This window comes from Gossypium hirsutum, chromosome A01, assembly GCF_007990345.1.
Source record: "Gossypium hirsutum isolate 1008001.06 chromosome A01, Gossypium_hirsutum_v2.1, whole genome shotgun sequence".
In the NCBI taxonomy this organism is placed as follows: Eukaryota; Viridiplantae; Streptophyta; class Magnoliopsida; order Malvales; family Malvaceae; genus Gossypium; species Gossypium hirsutum.
The window spans coordinates 116,005,387-116,025,530 of NC_053424.1; the positions used below are offsets into that span (position 1 = coordinate 116,005,387).

A 20,144-nucleotide genomic window follows, 5' to 3' on the forward strand; every position below is an offset into this window, starting at 1 on the left:
CAAACCCTAGTATGTATTGTTCATCCGTAAATTTTCATATATTTAATATTTTTTAAATTATTTTATATCACATTGACTCCTGGTTTTCATATTGTTTTGTATATTATGTGTTGTTTTTGGTTTTCATATTGTTTTATATATTTATGTTTCATATTGTTTATTAGTCTTTTGTATTATTATTTTAATTTTAATCTTCTATGTTTAAAAACTTGTTATATTTCATTTTAATCTGTTTTAGTTAGCCTTATTTCTAGTTTTCATTATTTTGATTATTAATGTTTGGATGTGAGCTTATTGTTATTTTGTGTTTGTTAATTTATTTTTTTCATTTTTACGTTTATACTATTTTCACTCATTAGTAGAGTACTTTATCCATGTATATTGTTCCATGTTTATAGTTTCGCATTTCATTCATGTGTGTCACATTGTAAATGAAATTTTCAACTTATCGATCCAAAATTAATTATTCCATTTTATTTCAAGCCAAACTAATGCGTTTTGAGCCGGCTTTATAAGACAAAGGTGATGTTTGATGTTTGAAAATTTGGGAAATCGTACCCTAACGTGCTGAGTTTCGATTTTCCGTTTGACCAAATAATCAAATATCCCTTTAAGATTTCGTCCGTGTTTTCTAAACTTCAAAATAAGGCAATGCTTTATGTTTAGAAATCCGAGAAATCGTGCCCTAACGTATTGGGTTTCAGTTTTTTGTTGGACCAAACACTCAACTATCCTTTTGGTAATTTTCAAATGTATGAGCTTTTGGAAATCAAGAATTGATCGTGGTTTCGGGGGTTAAAAAGATCATGTCCTAATGTGCTGGATGTGATGTTGTATTCCCTCAAAACAAGAGTTTTTTAACGTTTAATTCGAGTTATTCAAATGTTTTAAGAGAAATCGTATTTCAAAATCTTTTTTAAATCTTAGACATAAGGACATTATTTAATCAATTAGGTACCAATTTTGGGCGTAACGAGGGTGCTAATCCGTCCTCGTATGTAACCGACTCCCGAACCTATTTTCTCGAATTTCGTAGGCCAAAATTGATATTTTAAAATAAAATATTTTATTAAGTAATTCAATCACACCTAAATAAAAAGTATTGGTAGCGACTCCATACTTTATTTTAAAGTCGATTCTCGTTTTTCAAAAAAATAAAAAATAGTTTCGACAGCCTTAATAATAGAGTTTAATTATTTTAATATATTTTAATGAAAGCGTTCAAAAAAGGTTGACGCCATTGTTGACTATTAAGAAAAATGTCGCACTCGCTGAAGTTATAAAGAGCAGAATAACATCGTGAAAATACAGCATCCCAATCATTGAAATCAAAACAAAAAGGAAAGGAAGGGTCTATTTTCTTCACAAAGACAATGAGCTCCGATTCTTCAATAACCAAGAGGTAACCAAATCCTAAGATTCCAAAAAGTCATATTTTAGACATTTCAATTCCATAAAGCAGGTGAATTTTCGAGAATGATCACAATTTAGGTCGTGCTAGGTTAACTATATCTATATTTTAAGTTTGAGTCATTTTATATTTAAATCATTTTCATTCAGGTCAATTTTTATTTGAATCATATTCAGGTTCAAGTTGAATAAATCTGAGTTGTTGACTTTTTAAGAGTAAGTTTAATTTAATCGAGTCTCAATGTAAATTATTTGAATTGAATTTTTAGATTAGAATCAAATTTGATTGATTTAATCCAATCCAATACAAAACATTAGAATCAATATTTTGTATTTTTGTCAAAAAAAGGACCTACTTGTCTTAAACATGATAAATGTGTTTTCAAAGTGGAAAAAGTCAGAACCGAAAGTTTTGTTAAGAATGCTCATGTAATCAATCTTTTAAAAGATAATATTGAATTGGGTGAATGTAACTACTATGTCCTTTTATTATAGAGGTTAGATCAAATTAATCTTTCTATTATTAAATGGATCAAATTAGTCTATATACTATTAAAAGGAATCAAACAATAATATAGGGACTAAGTTGATCTATTCAATAATAGAGGCACTAATATTTGATATGGTTCCTATAATTGAGGGACCTTACAAGCACTTTTACCTATCAAATAGTATCTCAACCTTGTTTCTTCTTTATTTGGTATAGGCTGGATGGCAAGGTGGCATTGATAATTGGTGGTGCCAGTGGCTTAGGAGAGTGTACAGCCAAACTATTTATCAAAAAACGGAGCCAAGGTTCTGATCGCTGATGTTCAAGACGAACTGGGCCGCTCCGTTTGCCAAGAGCTTGGAATTGAAAACATTAGCTATGTCCACTGCGATGTAACATGCGAATCAGACGTCGAAAATGCCATAAACTTGGCTGTCTCCAAGTACGGAAAGCTCGATATCATGTTCAATAATGCAGGCATTCCTGGTGACAATGAAGTAAGAGTGACAAATGCCGGTACTGAGGACTTCAAGAGAGTGTTCGATGTCAATGTATTGGGTTTCTTGGGTGCCAAGTATGCTGCCAGGGTCATGGTTCCGGTTAAGAAAGGTTGCATACTCTTCACAGCAAGTCTTGCTTCAAAAATCTCCTTCGGTCTCCCCCATGCATACAAGGCATCAAAGCATGCCGTAGCAGGGTTAACGAAGAGCTTAAGCGTGGAGTTAGGTGAGCATGGAATTAGAGTTAACTGCATTTCGCCTAATGGAATTGTGACCCCAATGTTACAAAAAGCAATTGGGAATGTCGATAAGAAGAAAGGAGAGGAGATGATTGCGGTTTCAGCCGTGTTGAAAGGCACCGTATTGGAGCCTGAAGATTTTGCGCATGCAGCACTCTATTTGGCAAGTGATGAGGCTAAATTTATCAGTGGTGTTAACTTAGCAGTCGATGAAGCATATAGTGTTAGCAATCAATCATGGAAGATAGGATTCGCAGCACTTTCTGAATAAACCAACAAGTCCTCAGCTTTACTCTTTGAATGTTTTCTTAAATTCCACTTTTAATAAATTGTATGTCAGATTTGATTAATACTATTTGTTTTGTTGTTCAAATGAGCAAATTAAGTTCATCTTCTAATGCAGGCACTATTTGCTAACAACTTTGGTTTAATACCACCATAACCAGATCCATACACTACATCATTGAGAGGAAACGCTTGTCTTACATAATTTATACAGGTAAAGGATTTTATAACACAAGGAAGTAAGAAGGAACTCACTAGAAAGTCTAATACAATAATCTACTCAGCATATCATTTGCCCTTGCTGCTTGGACCTTCATTAGCTTCTTGAGCTAAAAAGAGAGGCAATTATATCTATCGGGTCATTAAACTACTGAAAATTAATATGCATGCATGAATCGGTTGCATGCAACCCACAATCAGGAAGTTTCCTTCCTAACAAACAGTTCTAAAACCTATGCATGCGTTACTTTAAATACATAAATTCCTTTGATAATAATTTAAGGGTTTACCAAAAATTAACAGTAAATTGGTACTAACAATGACGCCAGCTAGATACTGGAAACTCCTCGTTAACGGTTCCAAATTAGAAATTTCTAAAGGTTTAGCAAAAAAATGCAAGGAAGAAGAAAAAGCATAAGCAAAAACGAAAAAACATGCTAACTAAATATCCTTATATAACAAACATCCAAGAAATTGTCGGAACATTTGTTAAAGCATGATTGTGAATGAATTAAACCAAGAATTGTAAAGCATGATTGTGAACGAATTAAATCAAGAGTTGTAATTGTTCTAGCTTATTCATATTATTGTTGTTAAATCTTGTGAATTGGTTCTAAACATTCATTACATTTTATTTTATCTTATTTGCATATTAGTTGTTAATATAATTAGGACATCCATTATAGATACAATTCATGTGAAGACTCCCGTTTACCAGCCAAAGACATACATAGTGTTCATGAGTTTTCTTTTATTTTTTTAGAATTACAATAACATGATAAGATTCAAACAATCAACATGACTAGTGGAACTCGAACCCAAGTTACACTTGAGGTGGTGAACACCCTTGACCATTGGATCATTACATAGGGTTCAATGTTCATGAGTTTCTTAAATACATGTAAAATGAAAATATTTATTTTATATACGAATTGTCATAGGTATATTATTTGATTTTGATATTCCAGGCAAAAGTCATGGGAAATGTGTTGCCGTATTTATAGACGTGAAAGCCTTAAAAATGGAAGAGTTCTGATTTTTTGGGTGCAAGATTATTGGGACATTAAATATAATATTCTTAAAGATATATTAGAAAGTAATGGTAGTGTTCAATAAGGTCGACACCATTGTTGAATTTTAAGAACAATGTCACACCCTGAAATTATAAAGAGAAAACGCAGCATCCCAATCATTTAAATGAAAAGAAAAAGGAAAGGGGAGGGAAGGGTCTATTTTCGTCACGAGTACAATGAGCTCCGATTCTTCCATAACCAAGAGGTAGCTAAATCCTAAGATTCCAAAAGGTCATTTTAGATATTTCAATTCCATAAAGCAGGTAAATTTGGGATGTTTGTCAATAGAATCATCACAATTTAGGTCGTATTAAGTTAACTATCCCTATATTTTAGGTTTGAGTCATTTCATATTTAAATAATTTTTATTCAAATTAATTTTTATTCGAGTTACATTCAAGTTCAAATTGAATAGATCTGAGTTGTTAACTTTTTAAAAACAAGTTTGATTTGATCGAGTTTAAATTTTGATTATTCGAATCGAATTTTTACATTAGGATCAAATTTGACAGACCTAATTGAATTCAATACAAAGCATTATTGTATTTTTGTCAAAAAGAACCTACTTGTCTTAAACATGATAGTCTTGAGAATAGGCTTACCAATGTGTTTTCAAAATGAAAAAAGTCTAACAAAAAAGTTTGTTAAGTATGTTCATGTAATCAATCTTTTAAAAGATGATATTGAATTTGGTGAATGTACTACGTCCTTCTATTATAGAGGTTAGATCAGATTAATCCTTCTATTGTTAAATGGATCAAATTAGTCTATATACTATTACAAGGAATCAAACAATAATATAGGGACTAAGTTGATCTATTCAATAATAGTGGTACTATTTTGATAAGGTTTCTATAATTGAGGGACCTTACAAGCACTTTTACTTATCAAATAGTATCTAAACCTTGTATCTTCTTTATTTGGTACAAGCTGGATGGCAAGGTGGCATTGATAACTAGTGGTGCCTGTGGCTTAGGAGAGTATACATCCAAACTATTTGTCAAAAACGGAGCCAAGGTTCCGATTGTTGATGTTGAGTATGACTCATATTTCAATCAAATTTCAAAAATAATCTTTCAGTTAAACTCTATTTATTTGTTTCAATCAAACTTTGATTAGTCTAGATTATTTTATTATTATTTGACCTATGAATTTAGCCTATAAATAAACTCTTTTACAACATTAGAAAACACACCCATTAGAGATTAGAATTTATAACATTTTTGGAGAATTTTTGTGTTTACGTTTTGAGGGTTCTTTGTTTTCGGGTGATGGTCACTAAACTAACTATAAATACGATTAAGGCAAGTGCACACATCGAACAATAGTATAGTTATGGTGAGTAGGGAATATCGTATCCACGAGGACTAAAAGTACTAGTAATTACCGTTTTTCTATTATTTAGCCAAAAAATTAGAGTGATTGTTTTTAATCTAAATTTACTAATCTAATTTATCTAATAACTCAACTGAGAATGAAATAGGAAAATAATCAAAGATAACAAATGAGATAGACAATACTGAAGAAAGAATCCACCTAGACTTCACCTATTATTATGAGTCTGAATTAAATGATTTATTCACTTGTATTTTGATTCGTAGAAATCTCTATATTATGTTAATATCTCTTTCGAGAGTAAGAACAACTGACTTTAGGTTGATTAATTGAAATCTCTTTCTAATTAAAACCTCTATCGTCACATTAACTCGATCTACAGATTCCCTTATTATATTTGAATCAATCCGGTAGATTTTTCGTCCTATTTCTAAGATTGCATGCAACTCCACTCAACTATGCTAGATCTACTGTTAAACAGGAACTTTTGCTCCACTAAAATAAGCACATTAAACATGAATTAATATCCAAAAATATTAAAACACGAAATAAACATACATAATTGAGAATAAGAATCAAGTATTTATTGCGTAAAAATAGAAATTAAATAATAAGATTCATCATAGGTTTCATCCTCCCTAGGTATCTAGGGAATTTAGTTCATAATCTTGAATGAAAATATCTCAAAGTCAGAATAACCACAAGACATAAAAAAACTCAATAATACTTCGAAAGAAATTAAATAGAGATCTTCGATCTTGAGGGAGATCCGCTTCTGAGTTGATTTCGATGGTGTTTTTCGAGTCTTTTCTTAAATCTTCTCTGAGTGCCCCCTTAGATCTTCTTCTAATTGGTATTTATAGACTTTAGAATGCTCAGAAAGCCTAAAAATTGGGTTTTTCTGCGTATTTGGGAAGCAAGGTACGATATCAACACAAGCTGGCACATGGGCGTGTGGCCAACCCATATGGAAATGCCCAGACCATATGGATCCTAGAAATAGCTCTATTTGTCTGATTTTGGCTCGTTCTTCACTACTTTCACTCCCAAAGGCTCTCCTAAGTATAGAAACATGAATTTAAAGAATTAGAAGCATTAAATTCACTAATTTACATAATTAATCATCCCACAATGCATTAAGAATAAGATTAAAATATGTTACTTTTATATCTTATCATTGGGTTTTCAAGGTTTAGTTTTTTTTAATTATCTCCATCTTTTGTACTCTTCGTTCTGTTGCCATTATAGTAAAATCATCTTTGCCATTGTTTTTTTATCTTCTTTGGATGGGTTTTTCCACGTTAAATTTTTGTGTTAAATTTCTCAATTTTTTTCGTTTTTTTACTTGTTCGTTGCTTAATCGGGTCAATCCCCAATAAGTGATATCAGAGCTAGTTTAATTTTTGTAGATCAGCCTATTCAGAAATGACAACAACAAGGTTTGAAATTGAGAAGTTCGATGGTGTTACAAATTTCAATCGACGACAAGTTCGGATGATTACAATTCTAGTTTAAACTGACATGAAAAAGGTTGTTACCGGGAAAAAACTGAGAATCTAAATCAAACAAAATGGGAAGATCTTGACGAAAAGGAATTACCTAAAATCCAATTGTGCCTCACGAATATGGTATTGCAGAAGGTATTGATAGAGAAGACATCATTCACCTTGTGGAAAATGTTAGAAACTCTTTATGCGACTAAGTCTCTGGCTACCCATTTAGTGTTGAAACAATGTCTATTTACGTTTCACATGTACGAAAGTTAGTTTCTTAGAGATCACATCAGTCAATTCATTACTCTTTTAAATGATTTATAGAATGTTGAGTTTCAGATTGATGATGAAGATCAGGCTATGCTATTATTGTGCTCTTTACCTCATTCATACAGGTCTTTCTGGGAGACCCTAATTTATGATAGAGACAAACTCTCGTTCGAATATCTGAATGGTTATTTGTTGAGTAGAGACAAACTCGACAATGAGTTTGTTCAGATAGTAAGGCAGATAGGCAAGCTTCCATTTTGGTAGCATCAAAGAAGCGAGACAAAATATGTCGCTATTGTAAAAAGTTAGGTCACATCAAAGCATATTGTTACAAACTGCGAAATAAAAGAGCTGTTGATAGTAACGAGGAAGATGTAGCTAGTGTTAATTTGGTCGATGAAAGCGATGATTATTTCTTGTTAGTGTCAACGAGCGATAACTCCAAGCTTACGTCCGAGTGGGTCCTAGATTCGGAATTTTTTTCCACATGTGTCCCAATAGAGAATGGTTTTCCACATACAGTTCAGTTGAAGGTGGAGTTATGCGCATGAGAAATGATTCATCTAGTAAGGTAATTGGTATTGGTACTATTAAAATTAAGATGCAAAATGAGACGATTAGGACACTCTTAGATGTTAGTTATGTACCTGATTTACAAAAGAATCTCATCTCTTTGAGCATTTTAGACTCGAAAGGATGCAGAATCAACATCAAGTCTAGCGGTACTAAAGTATCTCGTGGAGTTCTCATTTTGTTAAAAGGTAAAAAGATCGACAATATTTATATTCTGGAAGGTTCTACAGTGACCGGTGAAATCGGACGTCACTCATTCGTTACGGAGTCGAAATCAACTCATTTGGAGCAGAAGTAACTTGGTCATTAGAGGGAAAAAGGTATGATTGTTCCATTGAAGAAAGGTTCTCTTTTGGATACAAGTTTTGAAAAGTTAGGGCACTGTGTTCGTGAAAGTTAGACCCAGGTTAGTTTTGATTTGGCAATTTGAAAGCCGAAGGCTAGAAGTCTTCCAGTTTCTAAGCACATGTTTGGCTCAGTTAATTTCCTACATAGTTCAAGATAGACCCATGATAGGCTTTGGCAAAGATGATGTTGTGGAAATATGAGTCAAGGTGGAGATTTGTTGAGTGTGACTTCTATTTCAGTCAAATTTGAGAAATAATCTTCCAGTTAAACTCTGTTTATTTATTTCAATCAAACTCTGATTAGTCTAGATTATTTTATTATTATTTGACCTATGAATTTAGTCTATAAATAGATTCTTTTACAACATTAGAAAACACACCCATTAGAGATTATAACTCATAACATTTTTGGAGAATTTTTGTGTTTACATTTTGAGGGTTCTTTGTTTTCGGGCTTTCGAGGTTTAATTTTTTTATCTCTATCTTTTGTACTCTTCGTTCTTTTGCCATTATAGTAAAATTATCTTTTCTTGTGGTTTTTTATTCTGTTTTAGAGAAGTTTTTTTCAAGTTAAATTTGTATGTTAAATTTCTCAATTTCTTCTTCTTCTTTTTTACTTGTTCGTTGCTTAATCAAGTCGATCCCAAATAGCTGATATTCAAGACGAACTGGGCAGCTCCGTTTGCCAAGAGTTTGGAACTAAAAACATCAGCTATGTCCACTGCGACTTAACATGCGAATCCGACGTCCAAAATGCCGTAAACTTGGCTATATCCAAGTACAGAAAGCTCGATATCATGTTCAACAATGTAGGTATTCTTGGTGACAATGAAGTAAGAGTGACACATGCCGCTGAGGACTTCAAGAGAGTGTTCGATGTCAATGTATTGGATGGTTTCTTAGGTGGCAAGTATGCTACCAGGGTCATGGTTCTGCTTAAGAAAGGTTGCATACTCTTCACAGCAAGTCTTGCTTCAAAAATCTCCATCGGTCTCCCCCATGCACACAAGACATCAAAGCATGCGGTAGTAGGGTTGACGAAAAGCTTGAGCGTGGATTTAGGTGAGCATGGAATTAGAGTTAACTGCATTTTGCCTGATGGAATTATGACCCCAACGTTCCAAAAAGTAATTGGGAATTTCGATAAGAAGAGAGAGGAGATGTTTGCGATTTCAGCAGTGCTGAAAGGTACCGTATTGGAGCCTGAAGATTTTGCGCATGCAGCACTCAATTTTGGCAAGCGATGAGGATAAATTTATCAGTGGTGTTAAACTTGTTGGGTATGGGTCCCACTATGTGGGAAACCCTTATTTTCTGCCACAATGTTTTGTCTTCTTTGGTTTTATCAAAAGCTAATTTTTTTTGGCTTTTTATGTGTGGGATGTGGACAGCATTTTATTGAGACAAAAATCTCAAATTAAAACAGAGAGTGAGATTGAAGCTCGTCAGAGAGAAAGAGAGAAGAAAAAATTAATTTTTCAAGTTTGGTGCAGCAGTGATCAACTCTTCGATCAAAGGTTCATCCATGGTTCGATTCAGCTGATTTTTGGACAGCAACTAGGCGATAAGGTGTTCTTGACTTTGTACGGTCAGATTTTTCATCCGAGTCTTGTAGTGTTGAAAATACCCATTTTTCAGCAGCTGCGTTTTTGGTGATATTCTCTCATTTTTCTCTCTTTTGCTAAAGATTACATATTGTTAGCCTTGTTGGAGTTGAATGCTTGTTGTAGGCTTGATATTGTGATATTGTAGTTGAACATTTGATGATAGTGGAGCTCTTGATCGGACTCTAAAGTCCCATGGTTTTTACCCTTGATTTAGAGGGGTTTTCCACGTAAAAATACCGGTGTCTCTATTTATTTTTGTTGTTGTTGCATTAGTTGATATGTGGTTGATTAAGGTTGCTAGAGAACATATCTTGTGCTATTGTGCTTGCCATAATTTTTGACAGGAGTTATAGGGAGAGAAAAAACACCGGTTGTGCTTTCGCTTTGTTTCAATTGCTCGGTTTCTTCCCAACAAACTGGTATCAAAGCTTGGTTATTGTGTCAGATAATTATGGAAATTAATACGAGCAAGATGATTATGTTGAATGGCACAAATTATCAACTTTGGAGGAATAAAATAAAAGATTTATTGTTTGTGAAGGCTTTGCATCTTCCGGTCTTTACTACTCAAAAACCCGATTCGAAAAGTGATGAAGAATGGGAATTTGAGCATCAACAAGTGTGTGGCTTTATTCGACAATTTGTTGAAGAAAATGTTTACAACCACATTGATCAGGAGACACATGCTCGAACATTGTGGGAGAAGCTTGAAAGCTTGTATGCTTCGAGGTCAGGCAATAACAAGTTGTTTTTGCTGAAGAAAATGATGGCGCTGAAATATAAAGAAGGAATGTCTATAGCTGACCATGTTAATGAATTTCAGAGTGTGATGAATCAATTGCTTGGTATGGGTGTCAAATTTGATGACGAGATTTTAGGACTTTGGTTGCTTGCTACTCTACCAGACTCTTGGGAGACCTTTCGGGCCTCACTCATTAATTCTGCCCCACAGGGTATTATTACTTTGGATTTGGCTAAGAGTGGTATGTTGAATGAAGAGGTTAGAAGAAGATCTCAGGGTTCTACATCATAGTCCGAGGTGTTGGTTATCGAGAACAGGGGGAGGAACAGAGACAAAGATGGAAAGGGTAGAGATAAAAGCCGAAGCAAGTCAAGATTGAGATACAAGAATCTTGAGTGTCATCATTGTGGTAAGAAAGGTCATATCAAGAAATATTGCTTCAAGTGGAAGAAAGAGAAAAAAGGTGGTGGTGATAAACACGATCGGAATGACGATGAAAAATTTGAGCGTGTTGCTATTGTTACTCGTGAAGATCTTTTAGTTATTTATGATGAGAATTTGGTCAACCTAGCATGCGACGAGACTAGTTGGGTGATTGATACTGGTGCATCACTTCATGTCACGTAGAGGAAGGAATTCTTCATATCTTATACTCCTGGTGATTTTGGGGTATTGAAGATGGGTAATAATGGTTTGGTTTCGGTTATTAGTTTGGGAGATGTTAGCTTGGTGAGTAACAATGGAACAAAGTTAACTCTCAAGGATGTCAGACATGCACCGGATGTCCGTTTGAATTTGATTTCTGCAGGAAAGCTTGATGATGAGGGATTCTGTAACACCTTCAGTGAGGGGCAGTGGAAGTTGACTAAAGGCTCCTTGGTTGTGGCTCGAGGAAAGAAGAGCTCAAATTTGTACTTGATGCAAGCTTTAACTTCTCGAGAGACAGTGAATGTGACAGTGAATGACAGCTCAACTGAGTTGTGGCATAAACGACTCAGTCACATGAGTGAGAAGGGGCTTAACTGTTTAGCGAAGAAGAATCAACTTTCGGGTTTAAAGAATGCTACACTGAAGAATTGTGCTCATTGTCTAGTAGGAAAGCAGAGAATAGTTTCATTTAGAAGCCATCCTCCTCATAGGAAATCAGAGTTGCTAGAGTTGGTCCATTCAGATGTTTGTGGTCCGATAAAAGTAAGATCACATGGTGGTGCACTTTACTTTGTGACTTTCATTGATGATTGTTCAGGAAGGCTATAGGTTTACACTTTGAAGTCTAAAAATCAAGTCTTTGAGGTGTTTAAACAGTTTCAAGCATCAGTTGAAAGGGAAACTGGGAAGAAGTTGAAGTGCATTCGTACTGATAATGGTGGCGAGTACACAGGGTCGTTTCATGAGTATTGTCTGCAACAAGGAATCAGACATCAGAGAACACCACCAAAGACTCCACAGTTAAATGGGTTAGCTGAAAGAATGAACCGAACATTGATTGAGAGAGTCAGATGTTTGTTGTCAGATGCAAAGTTGCCAAGATCGTTTTGGGCTGAAGCTTTGAATACAGTGATACATGTGATAAATCTGTCTCCTAGTGTTCCTTTGAAAGGTGATGTGCCAGATAGAGTTTGGTTTGGTAAAGACGTGTCATATGATCACCTACGTGTGTTCGGTTGTAAAGCATTTGTTCATGTTCCAAAGGATGAAAGATCCAAGTTGGATGCCAAGGCTCGACAATGCATTTTTATTGGTTATGGTCTAGATGGTGAGTTTGGTTATAGACTCTATGATCCAGTTCAGAAGAAACTCGTGAGAAGCAGAGATGTTGTCTTCATTGAGGATCAGACCATTGATGACATTGATAAGACGGAGAAAGTGGATTCACAAGGTAGTGGTGACTTGATCGATGTGAATCCGGTTCCCCTAGACTCTTCACCAGATCCTATCCAGGATGATGTGCATGGTGATGTTAGTGGTGACCATCAGACTATAGGTGACTTTGATACTCCTATGGATGATGTTGTGAATGATCAACAACAAGCACCTATAGCTCCACCAACAGTTCCACTTCGAAGTCTTTCAGAGATCGACGATCGTCTGTCAGGTATTCTCCTGATAAATATGTTCTTTTGACTGACAGGGGAGAACTTGAATGTTATGAAGAGGCTATGGAGAGTGAATGCAAAGATCAGTGGGTTGAAGCGATGAAAGACGAACTTCAATCCTTGCATGAGAACCATACCTTTGAATTGGTGAAACTGCCTAAGGGCAAAAGAGCTTTGAAGAATCGGTGGGTTTACAGGTTGAAGCAATAAGAGAAGTCTTCATCTCCACGATACAAAGCTAGATTGGTCATCAAGGGTTATACTCAGAAAAATGGGGTTGATTTTGAAGAAATATTTTCTCCGATTGTGAAGATGTCCTCTATAAGAACTATACTGAGTTTGGCAGCTTGTTATGACTTAGAGGTTGAACAAATGGATGTGAAAACCGCTTTTCTTCATGGTGACTTGGAAGAAGAGCTTTACATGGAGCAGCCAGAAGGTTTTGTTGCACAAGGGAAAGAGGACTATGTGTGCAGATTGAAGAAGAGCTTGTATGGTTTGAAGCAAGCTCCAAGACAATGGTATAAGAAGTTTGAGTCTGTTATGGGGGAGTAAGGCTACAAAAAGACTACTTCTGATCATTGTGTATTTGTTAAGAGATTCTCTGGTGATGATTTTATTATTCTTTTGCTCTATGTTGATGATATGCTTATTGTTGGTCAGAATGCTTTTAGAATTGAGAAGTTGAAACAAGAGTTGAGTAAATCCTTTGCAATGAAGGATTTGGGGCCAGCAAAGCAAATTCTTGGCATAAGATTGACACGTGATAGAAAGGCCAAGAAATTATGGTTATCACAAGAGAGGTACATTGAGAAAGTACTTCAAAGGTTTAGTATGGACAAAGCCAAAGCGGAGAATACTCCCTTTGCTATGCACTTTAGATTGAGTCTTAAGCATAGTCCTTCCACAGAAAAGGAGAAGGAAGAGATACAGAAAATTCCTTACTCTTCAGCCGTGGATAGTTTGATGTACGCAATGGTTTGCATGAGACCAGACTTGGCTTATGCCGTTGGTACAGTTAGTCGATTTCTTTCTAATCTAGGCAGAGATCATTAGAATGCAGTGAAGTGGATTATGAGATATCTTCGTGGCACTTCCAACATGAAACTTTGTTTCGGCAATGAGAAACCTGTTCTTGTTGGGTATACAGATTCAGACATGGCCAGAGACATTGACTCGAGGAGATCTACTTCAAGTTACTTAATCACTGATGCAGGGGGAGCTGTGGCATGGCAATCGAGACTGCAAAAGTGTGTTGAATTGTCCACCACCGAATTAGAGTTCATTGCAGCAACCGAAGCGTGTAAAGAAATGCTTTGGATGAAGAAGTTTGTGCATGAACTTGGTTTTACTCAGGAGAAGTATGTCCTGTATTGTGATAGCCAGAATGCTATTCATCTTGGTAAGAACTCAACTTTTCATGCTAGATCTAAGCATATTGATGTGAGGTACCATTGGATACGAGATGTTCTTGAAGCTAAGCTATTAGAGCTTGAGAAGATACACACTAATGATAATGGTGCTGATATGTTGACGAAGGCCTTACCAAGAGGAAAGTTTGAAGCATGTTGTTTAACCTCCGGTATGGAGGCATTCCCCACATAGTTGGAGGGGGAGATTTGTTGGGTGTGGGTCCCACTATGTGGGAAACCCATATTTTCTGCCACAATGTTTTGTCTTTTTTGGTTTTGTCAAAAGCCAATTTTTTTTTTTGGCTTTTTATGTGTGGGATGTGGGCAGCATTTTATTGAGACAAAAATCTCAAATTAAAACAGAGAGTGAGATTGAAGCTCGTCAGAGAGAAAGAGAGAAGAAAAAATTAATTTTTCAAGTTTGGTGCAACAGTGATCAACTCTTTGATCGAAGGTTCATCCGTGGTTCGATTCAGCTGATTTTTGGACAGCAGCTAGGCGATAAGGTGTTCTTGACTTTGTACGGTCGGATTTTTCATCCGAGTCTTGTAGAGTCGAAAATATCCATTTTTCAGCAGCTGCGTTTTTGGTGATATTCTCTCATTTTTCTCTCTTTTGCTAAAGATTACATATTGTTAGCCTTGTTGGAGTTGAATGCTTGTTGTAGGCTTGATATTGTGATCTTGTAGTTGAACATTTGATGATAGTGGAGCTCTTGATTGGACTCTAAAGTCCCGTGGTTTTTACCCTTGATTTAGAGGGGTTTTCCACGTAAAAATACCGGTGTCTCTATTTATTTTTGTTGTGGTTGCATTAGTTGATTTGTGGTTGATTAAGGTTGCTAGAGAACATATCTTGTGCTATTGTGCTTGCCATAATTTTTTACAGGAGTTATAGGGAGAGAAAGAACACCGGTTGTGCTTTCGCTTTGTTTCGATTGTTCGGTTTCTTCCCAACAAAACTTACCAGTCGGTGGAGCGTATAGTGTTAGCAATCAATCATGGAAGATGGGATTCGCAGCACTTTCTGAATAAACCAACAAGTCCTCAGCTATACTCTTAGAAGATTTTGTTAAATTTCACTTGTTATAAATTGCATGGTCGGATTTTATCAATACTATTTGTTTTGTTGTTCAAATGAGCAAATTAAGTTCATCTTCTAATCCAGGCGGAAATTAATTCATCTGGTGAAGAGAAAATTCAAGCACTCAAAAGTGTAAAAATTAATTCTCTAAATAATATAACAGTACTAAAAACCTATATTACCCCAGTAAATAATTTATTTTATAAATTCCTTCAGGAATTTACAACTTTTTTTTTTCTAAATTTCAAATGATTTTTTCCGAATAAATTAAATAATCTTTTAAAAGATGATAACTTACCAGTGGGGTTAACTTACCAGTCGATGGAGGCTATTGTCTTAGCAATCAGTCATAGAAGATGGGATTCGCAACAGTTTTTGAATAAATCAACAAGTCCTCAACTTTACTCTTTGAACAATGTTTTGTTAAATAAGGAAAGTAAAACTTAATCCAAAAATTACTTATTGTTCAAATGAGTAAATTAATTTCATTTTCTAATTTAAGGTGGACAATGATTAATCTGGTCAAGAGAAGATTTAAGCACCCAAAATCATAAGAATTTGTTAGAATTTAAATTTAAATAATTTTATATTTTTTATACAAAGCAAATAATTTTCTTAAGACATTACACCAATAACTATATTTTTACTCATAGAGAAAGGAATATACATTTTCCTAAAAATGTGATGTGTGAAATTTAGGGAAACGAGAAATTTGAAAGAGTTGGGAGAAAATAGAAGGAGAAATTGAGAGGAAAAGGAGAGAGGAAATTCACAATCATTCCATGACGGTCCCTTTACACCCTTCCCGCTAGAAATAGTAGTGCATAACGGCCAAGGGGTTGGTTGCCACGAGTTGTTATTGACACCATTTCAATTAACTAACATGAGCAAACTGCACCATTTCACTTAAAAGTGGTGCGCAGCACCAATGATCATTAAAAGTAAAATAAAACATAAATTAACAGAAACATTTTCATGCCATAACAATACTGCATTCCTCGAAACATCCTTATCCTCAATGATTGAAGTGGGGCTATTTTTGCTGCAAGTCGTGGAGCACCTCCCAAGTTGAGTCCTCAGGGAAAGTTAAGCGGTACACAGTAGTTATCCATGTATAAAGAGAGGCACCGTAAAGGCTCTGCCTTAGGGTTATAGTTGGCTGTATATGTTCTTGAATTCCCATCCTGGATTTGTACATAAATTGTTGGAAATAGAGCTCCTAAGAGTGACAACAGCTATGTACAAGACGTACTAGCAAATTAAATTAAAAAATCCGAATTGTTAATGATGTACTTATATTGGAAACAGAAAGCTTATTAAGTCCTTCGGGTTAATGTAGTATTTGGTACCCGGACCCAACGATCGGGTTAGGTAAAGGGTGTTATAAGTAAAGACTTGAAATTGATGCTGAAGTTAAGTTAGCCTTAGTGTTCGAATGTGGTATCTCTTGCTCATGATGTATTAATTTATTCTAGACGAGGGGAGTTTCATATTCAGTCGACAATTTCATAATTTTATTTTGTTTATATTTTTCATGGTTTTTGGTTTGTTCACTCTGTGTTCTTTGAAAATAGAGGTGGTTTTATTTTTATTTTTAATTTTTAGTCATGTTTTGGCATATATGTGAGATTTGTCAATATAAGGGTGTCGCTATATCTATTAGGAACTATTCTCGAAAGGCTTTATCATGATAGATCTTAATGATGGTAATAAATTTGAGATGATGAGGAGAACATAAGCAATCTGAGACTTAGTCTTTTATGCATCATTGATGTTGTGGGTCTCTTAGGGTTTTTGACAGTCTTTTCTTTGTTGATTGGAGTTTATCGTCAGGTTGATTTAATGATGGCAAGACTAGAATATAAATTTATAAGTCTATTGAAATAACAATTATAACTAATAAATATTTGACACATGTGCTCTAGTAACAAAAATTATAAATTTTAATTGAAATAAAAAGAAAGCTTAAATATCAAATTAAGTATTATAATGGCTTATACACTTAATTGACATAAAAGAAAACTTAGATATCAATTTTAAGCATTAAATTATACATTAAAATTAAACTAAGGTATCGAATAAATATATATATTGACACTTATTTTATATCAAATGTGACGAAAAGTGGGGACAGGGTGACGGAGCTTAGCTCAATTTAAAAAGTCTTCGTGCTTAATAAAATAGATAGCGGTGCCGGTCAAGCCAGATTTTTCATCTTCATTTCATAAAAAATAAAGCTAGCCAACTTTGAATTCAATTATTAAGTTATTGGTTTGAATTTTTTCAATAAATAAATATTTTTTAAAAAATTATATAATGAGTACGTTTAATCAATGAATGCATTGGATTGAAAAGAATGTAATATTTTAAAAAAAAACTTCATCATAGTCATATAAAAAAATTTTAATAAATGCTACCGATTATGAGGGAGAAATATTTATGATTTGTGAAATTAAAAATAAAAAAAAATTATTTGATGAAGTGAGTTTCTTAAATACATGTAAAATGAAAATATTTATTTTATATATGCAATGTCATACGTTTATATTATTTGATTTTGGTATTTATGTATTTGTTATTGAATTTGTGTTAATTATGCAATCTGATTTAATAAAATAATTGGATAATAGTAATACATATCATATGAAATAAAAATATTACTTTCTATTTTCTAAATTTACAAGTCAAAGCAAAAATAATGGAAAACGTTTTGTCAAATTTACAGACTTCAAAGCCTTGAATATAAAATAAGTACGACGCCATTGTTGAATTTTCAGAACAATCCATTGTTGAATTTTAAGAAACAATGTCACACTCCCAGGAATTATAAAGAGCAGAATCACAAAGAGGAGAAAACACAGCATCCCAATCATTGAAATCAAAAGAAAAAGCAAAGGGGAGGGCCTGTTTTCTTCACAACCACCATGAGCTGCGAGTCTTCAATAACCAAGAGGTAAAAAAATCCTAAGATTCCAAAAATTCATATTTTAGATATTTCAATTCAATAAATCAGGTTAATTTTGAATTATTTCCTAATCATTTCGGGTTGGCCAATAGAATCATCACAATTTAAATTATGCTAAGTTAACTATTTGTATCATTTTAAATTTGAGTCATTTCGTATTTGAATAATTTTCATTTAGTTCAATTTTTATTCGAGTCATATTTAGGTTCAAGTTGTTGACCTTTTTGAGAATGAATTTGATTTGATTAGGTTTAAATTTAAATTATTCGAATCAAATTTTTAGATTAGGGTCAAAATTGACTAATCTAATCGAATTTAATACAAAACATTAAAATCAATATGTTGTACTTTTGTCAAAAATAACCTACTTGTATTAAACATGATAGTGTTTAGAATAGGCTTACCAATGCGTTTTCAAAGTGAAAAAAAATTGAACCGAAAGTGTACTCAAGTGTATTCATGTAATCAGTCTTTTAAAAAATGATATTCATCTCTTTATTATTAAATGAATTAAATTAGTCTATATACTATTAAAAAGATCTAAACAATAATATAAGGACTAAATTTATTTGGGAGGGAAAATTATAAGTATTTACACTATCAATTAGTATCTAAACCTTGTTTCTTCTCTTTTTGTTACAGGCTGGATGGCAAGGTGGCACTGATAACTGGTGGTGCCAGTGGCTTAGGAAAGTGCACAGCCACACTATTTGTCAAACATGGAGCCAAGGTTCTCATTGCTGATATTCAAGACGAATTGGGCGACTCTGTTTGCCAAGAGCTTGGAACTGAAAACATCAGCTATGTCCACTGCGATATAACGTGCGAATCCGATGTTGAAAATGCCGTAAACTTGGCTGTCTCCAAGTACGGAAAGCTCGATATCATGTTCAACAATGCCGGCACTCTTGGTGACAACGAAGCAAGAGTGACACACGCCAGCACGGAGGACTTCAAGAGAGTGTTCGATATCAATGTGTTGGGTGGTTTCTTGGGTGCCAAGTATGCTGCCAGGGTCATGGTTCCGGCCAAGAAAGGTTGCATACTATTCACTTCAAGTCTTGCTTCAAAAATCAGCTTCGGTAGCCCCCATGCATACAAGGCATCGAAGCATGCCGTTGCAGGGTTGACGAAGAGCTTGGCCGTGGAGTTAGGTGAGCATGGAATTAGAGTCAACTCTATTTCACCTCATGCAATTTCGACTCCAATGTTCCAAAAATCAATTGGGATACCCGATAAGAAGAAGGGAGAGGAGATGATTGCGGCTTCAGCAGTGTTGAAAGGCACTGTATTGGAGCCTGAAGATTTTGCACATGCAGCACTGTATTTGGCAAGTGATGAGGCTAAATTTATTAGTGGTGTCAACTTACCAATCGATGGAGGGTATAGTCTCAGCAATCAATCATGGAAGCTGGGATTCGCAGCACTTTTTGGATAAACCACCAAGTCCTCTGCTTCACTCTTTGAATTATAGTCTCTTAAATAAGGAAAATAAAACTTATCCAAAATTACACACATGAAAATTTGTATTGTCGGATTTGATCAGTCTCCTGTAATGCTTTTGAAGTGTCCTTTCTTTATCAATACCACTTGTTTTGCTGTTCAAATGAAAAACTTACTTTCATTTTCTAATCTACTTATTCTCTAAATAAGATAACATTACTAAAAAAAATAAACAATATACACGATAAACCGGTGTATCATATCATTAACTCATTTCCAGCAAAAACGATGAACAACGTATATATTAACTGGTTACAAAAAAAAAAGGGATTATACCCAGTGATAGATTGTGCCATCTTCGAAAAGAATTTAGCATTTCCGTCGTGCAGTTCTCTGATCAACAGCCCTGCTTCTTGGGTTACTGGTAACGGATGATAGTTATGCGCTTCTCATTCAGGTCTCTGCTTTTCTTTGTGCCGTGGGATCCTTTCCCCTTTCTTTTTAAACCGTGAGTCTTTTCTTTTTATATTAGGGTAATCTACAAAATTAGTCACTTTTATTT

The 20,144-nt window shown here is 34.5% G+C and overlaps 1 protein-coding gene and 1 pseudogene across 2 annotated transcripts; both read left to right on the top strand.

Moving 5' to 3' along the window:
* The first annotated feature begins 1,311 nt into the window (after positions 1-1,311).
* Positions 1,312-19,771, top strand: LOC107925690 (secoisolariciresinol dehydrogenase). 2 transcript variants are annotated; one of them, XM_041114672.1, is made up of 2 exons: positions 1,312-1,402; positions 18,782-19,771. In XM_041114672.1, exons 1-2 carry the CDS (start codon positions 1,374-1,376, stop codon positions 19,575-19,577), a joined length of 825 nt encoding a protein of 274 aa, XP_040970606.1. In that variant the 5' UTR covers positions 1,312-1,373; the 3' UTR covers positions 19,578-19,771. The 2 variants fall into 2 exon arrangements, with proteins under 2 accessions (XP_040970606.1, XP_016711894.1); XM_016856405.2 differs by lacking the exon at positions 1,312-1,402 and adding an exon at positions 17,950-18,127.
* Positions 4,393-15,223, top strand: LOC107925590 (momilactone A synthase-like; annotated as a pseudogene).
* Positions 19,772-20,144: the final 373 nt, after the last annotated feature.

Bases quoted from the DNA above. Each gene is read 5' to 3' on its own strand.
- LOC107925690 (XM_041114672.1), top strand. From the start codon at position 1,374: ATGAGCTCCGATTCTTCAATAACCAAGAG. The intron at 1,403-18,781 runs GTAACCAAATCC...TTTTTGTTACAG, and splicing joins GATTCTTCAATAACCAAGAG to GCTGGATGGCAAGGTGGCAC.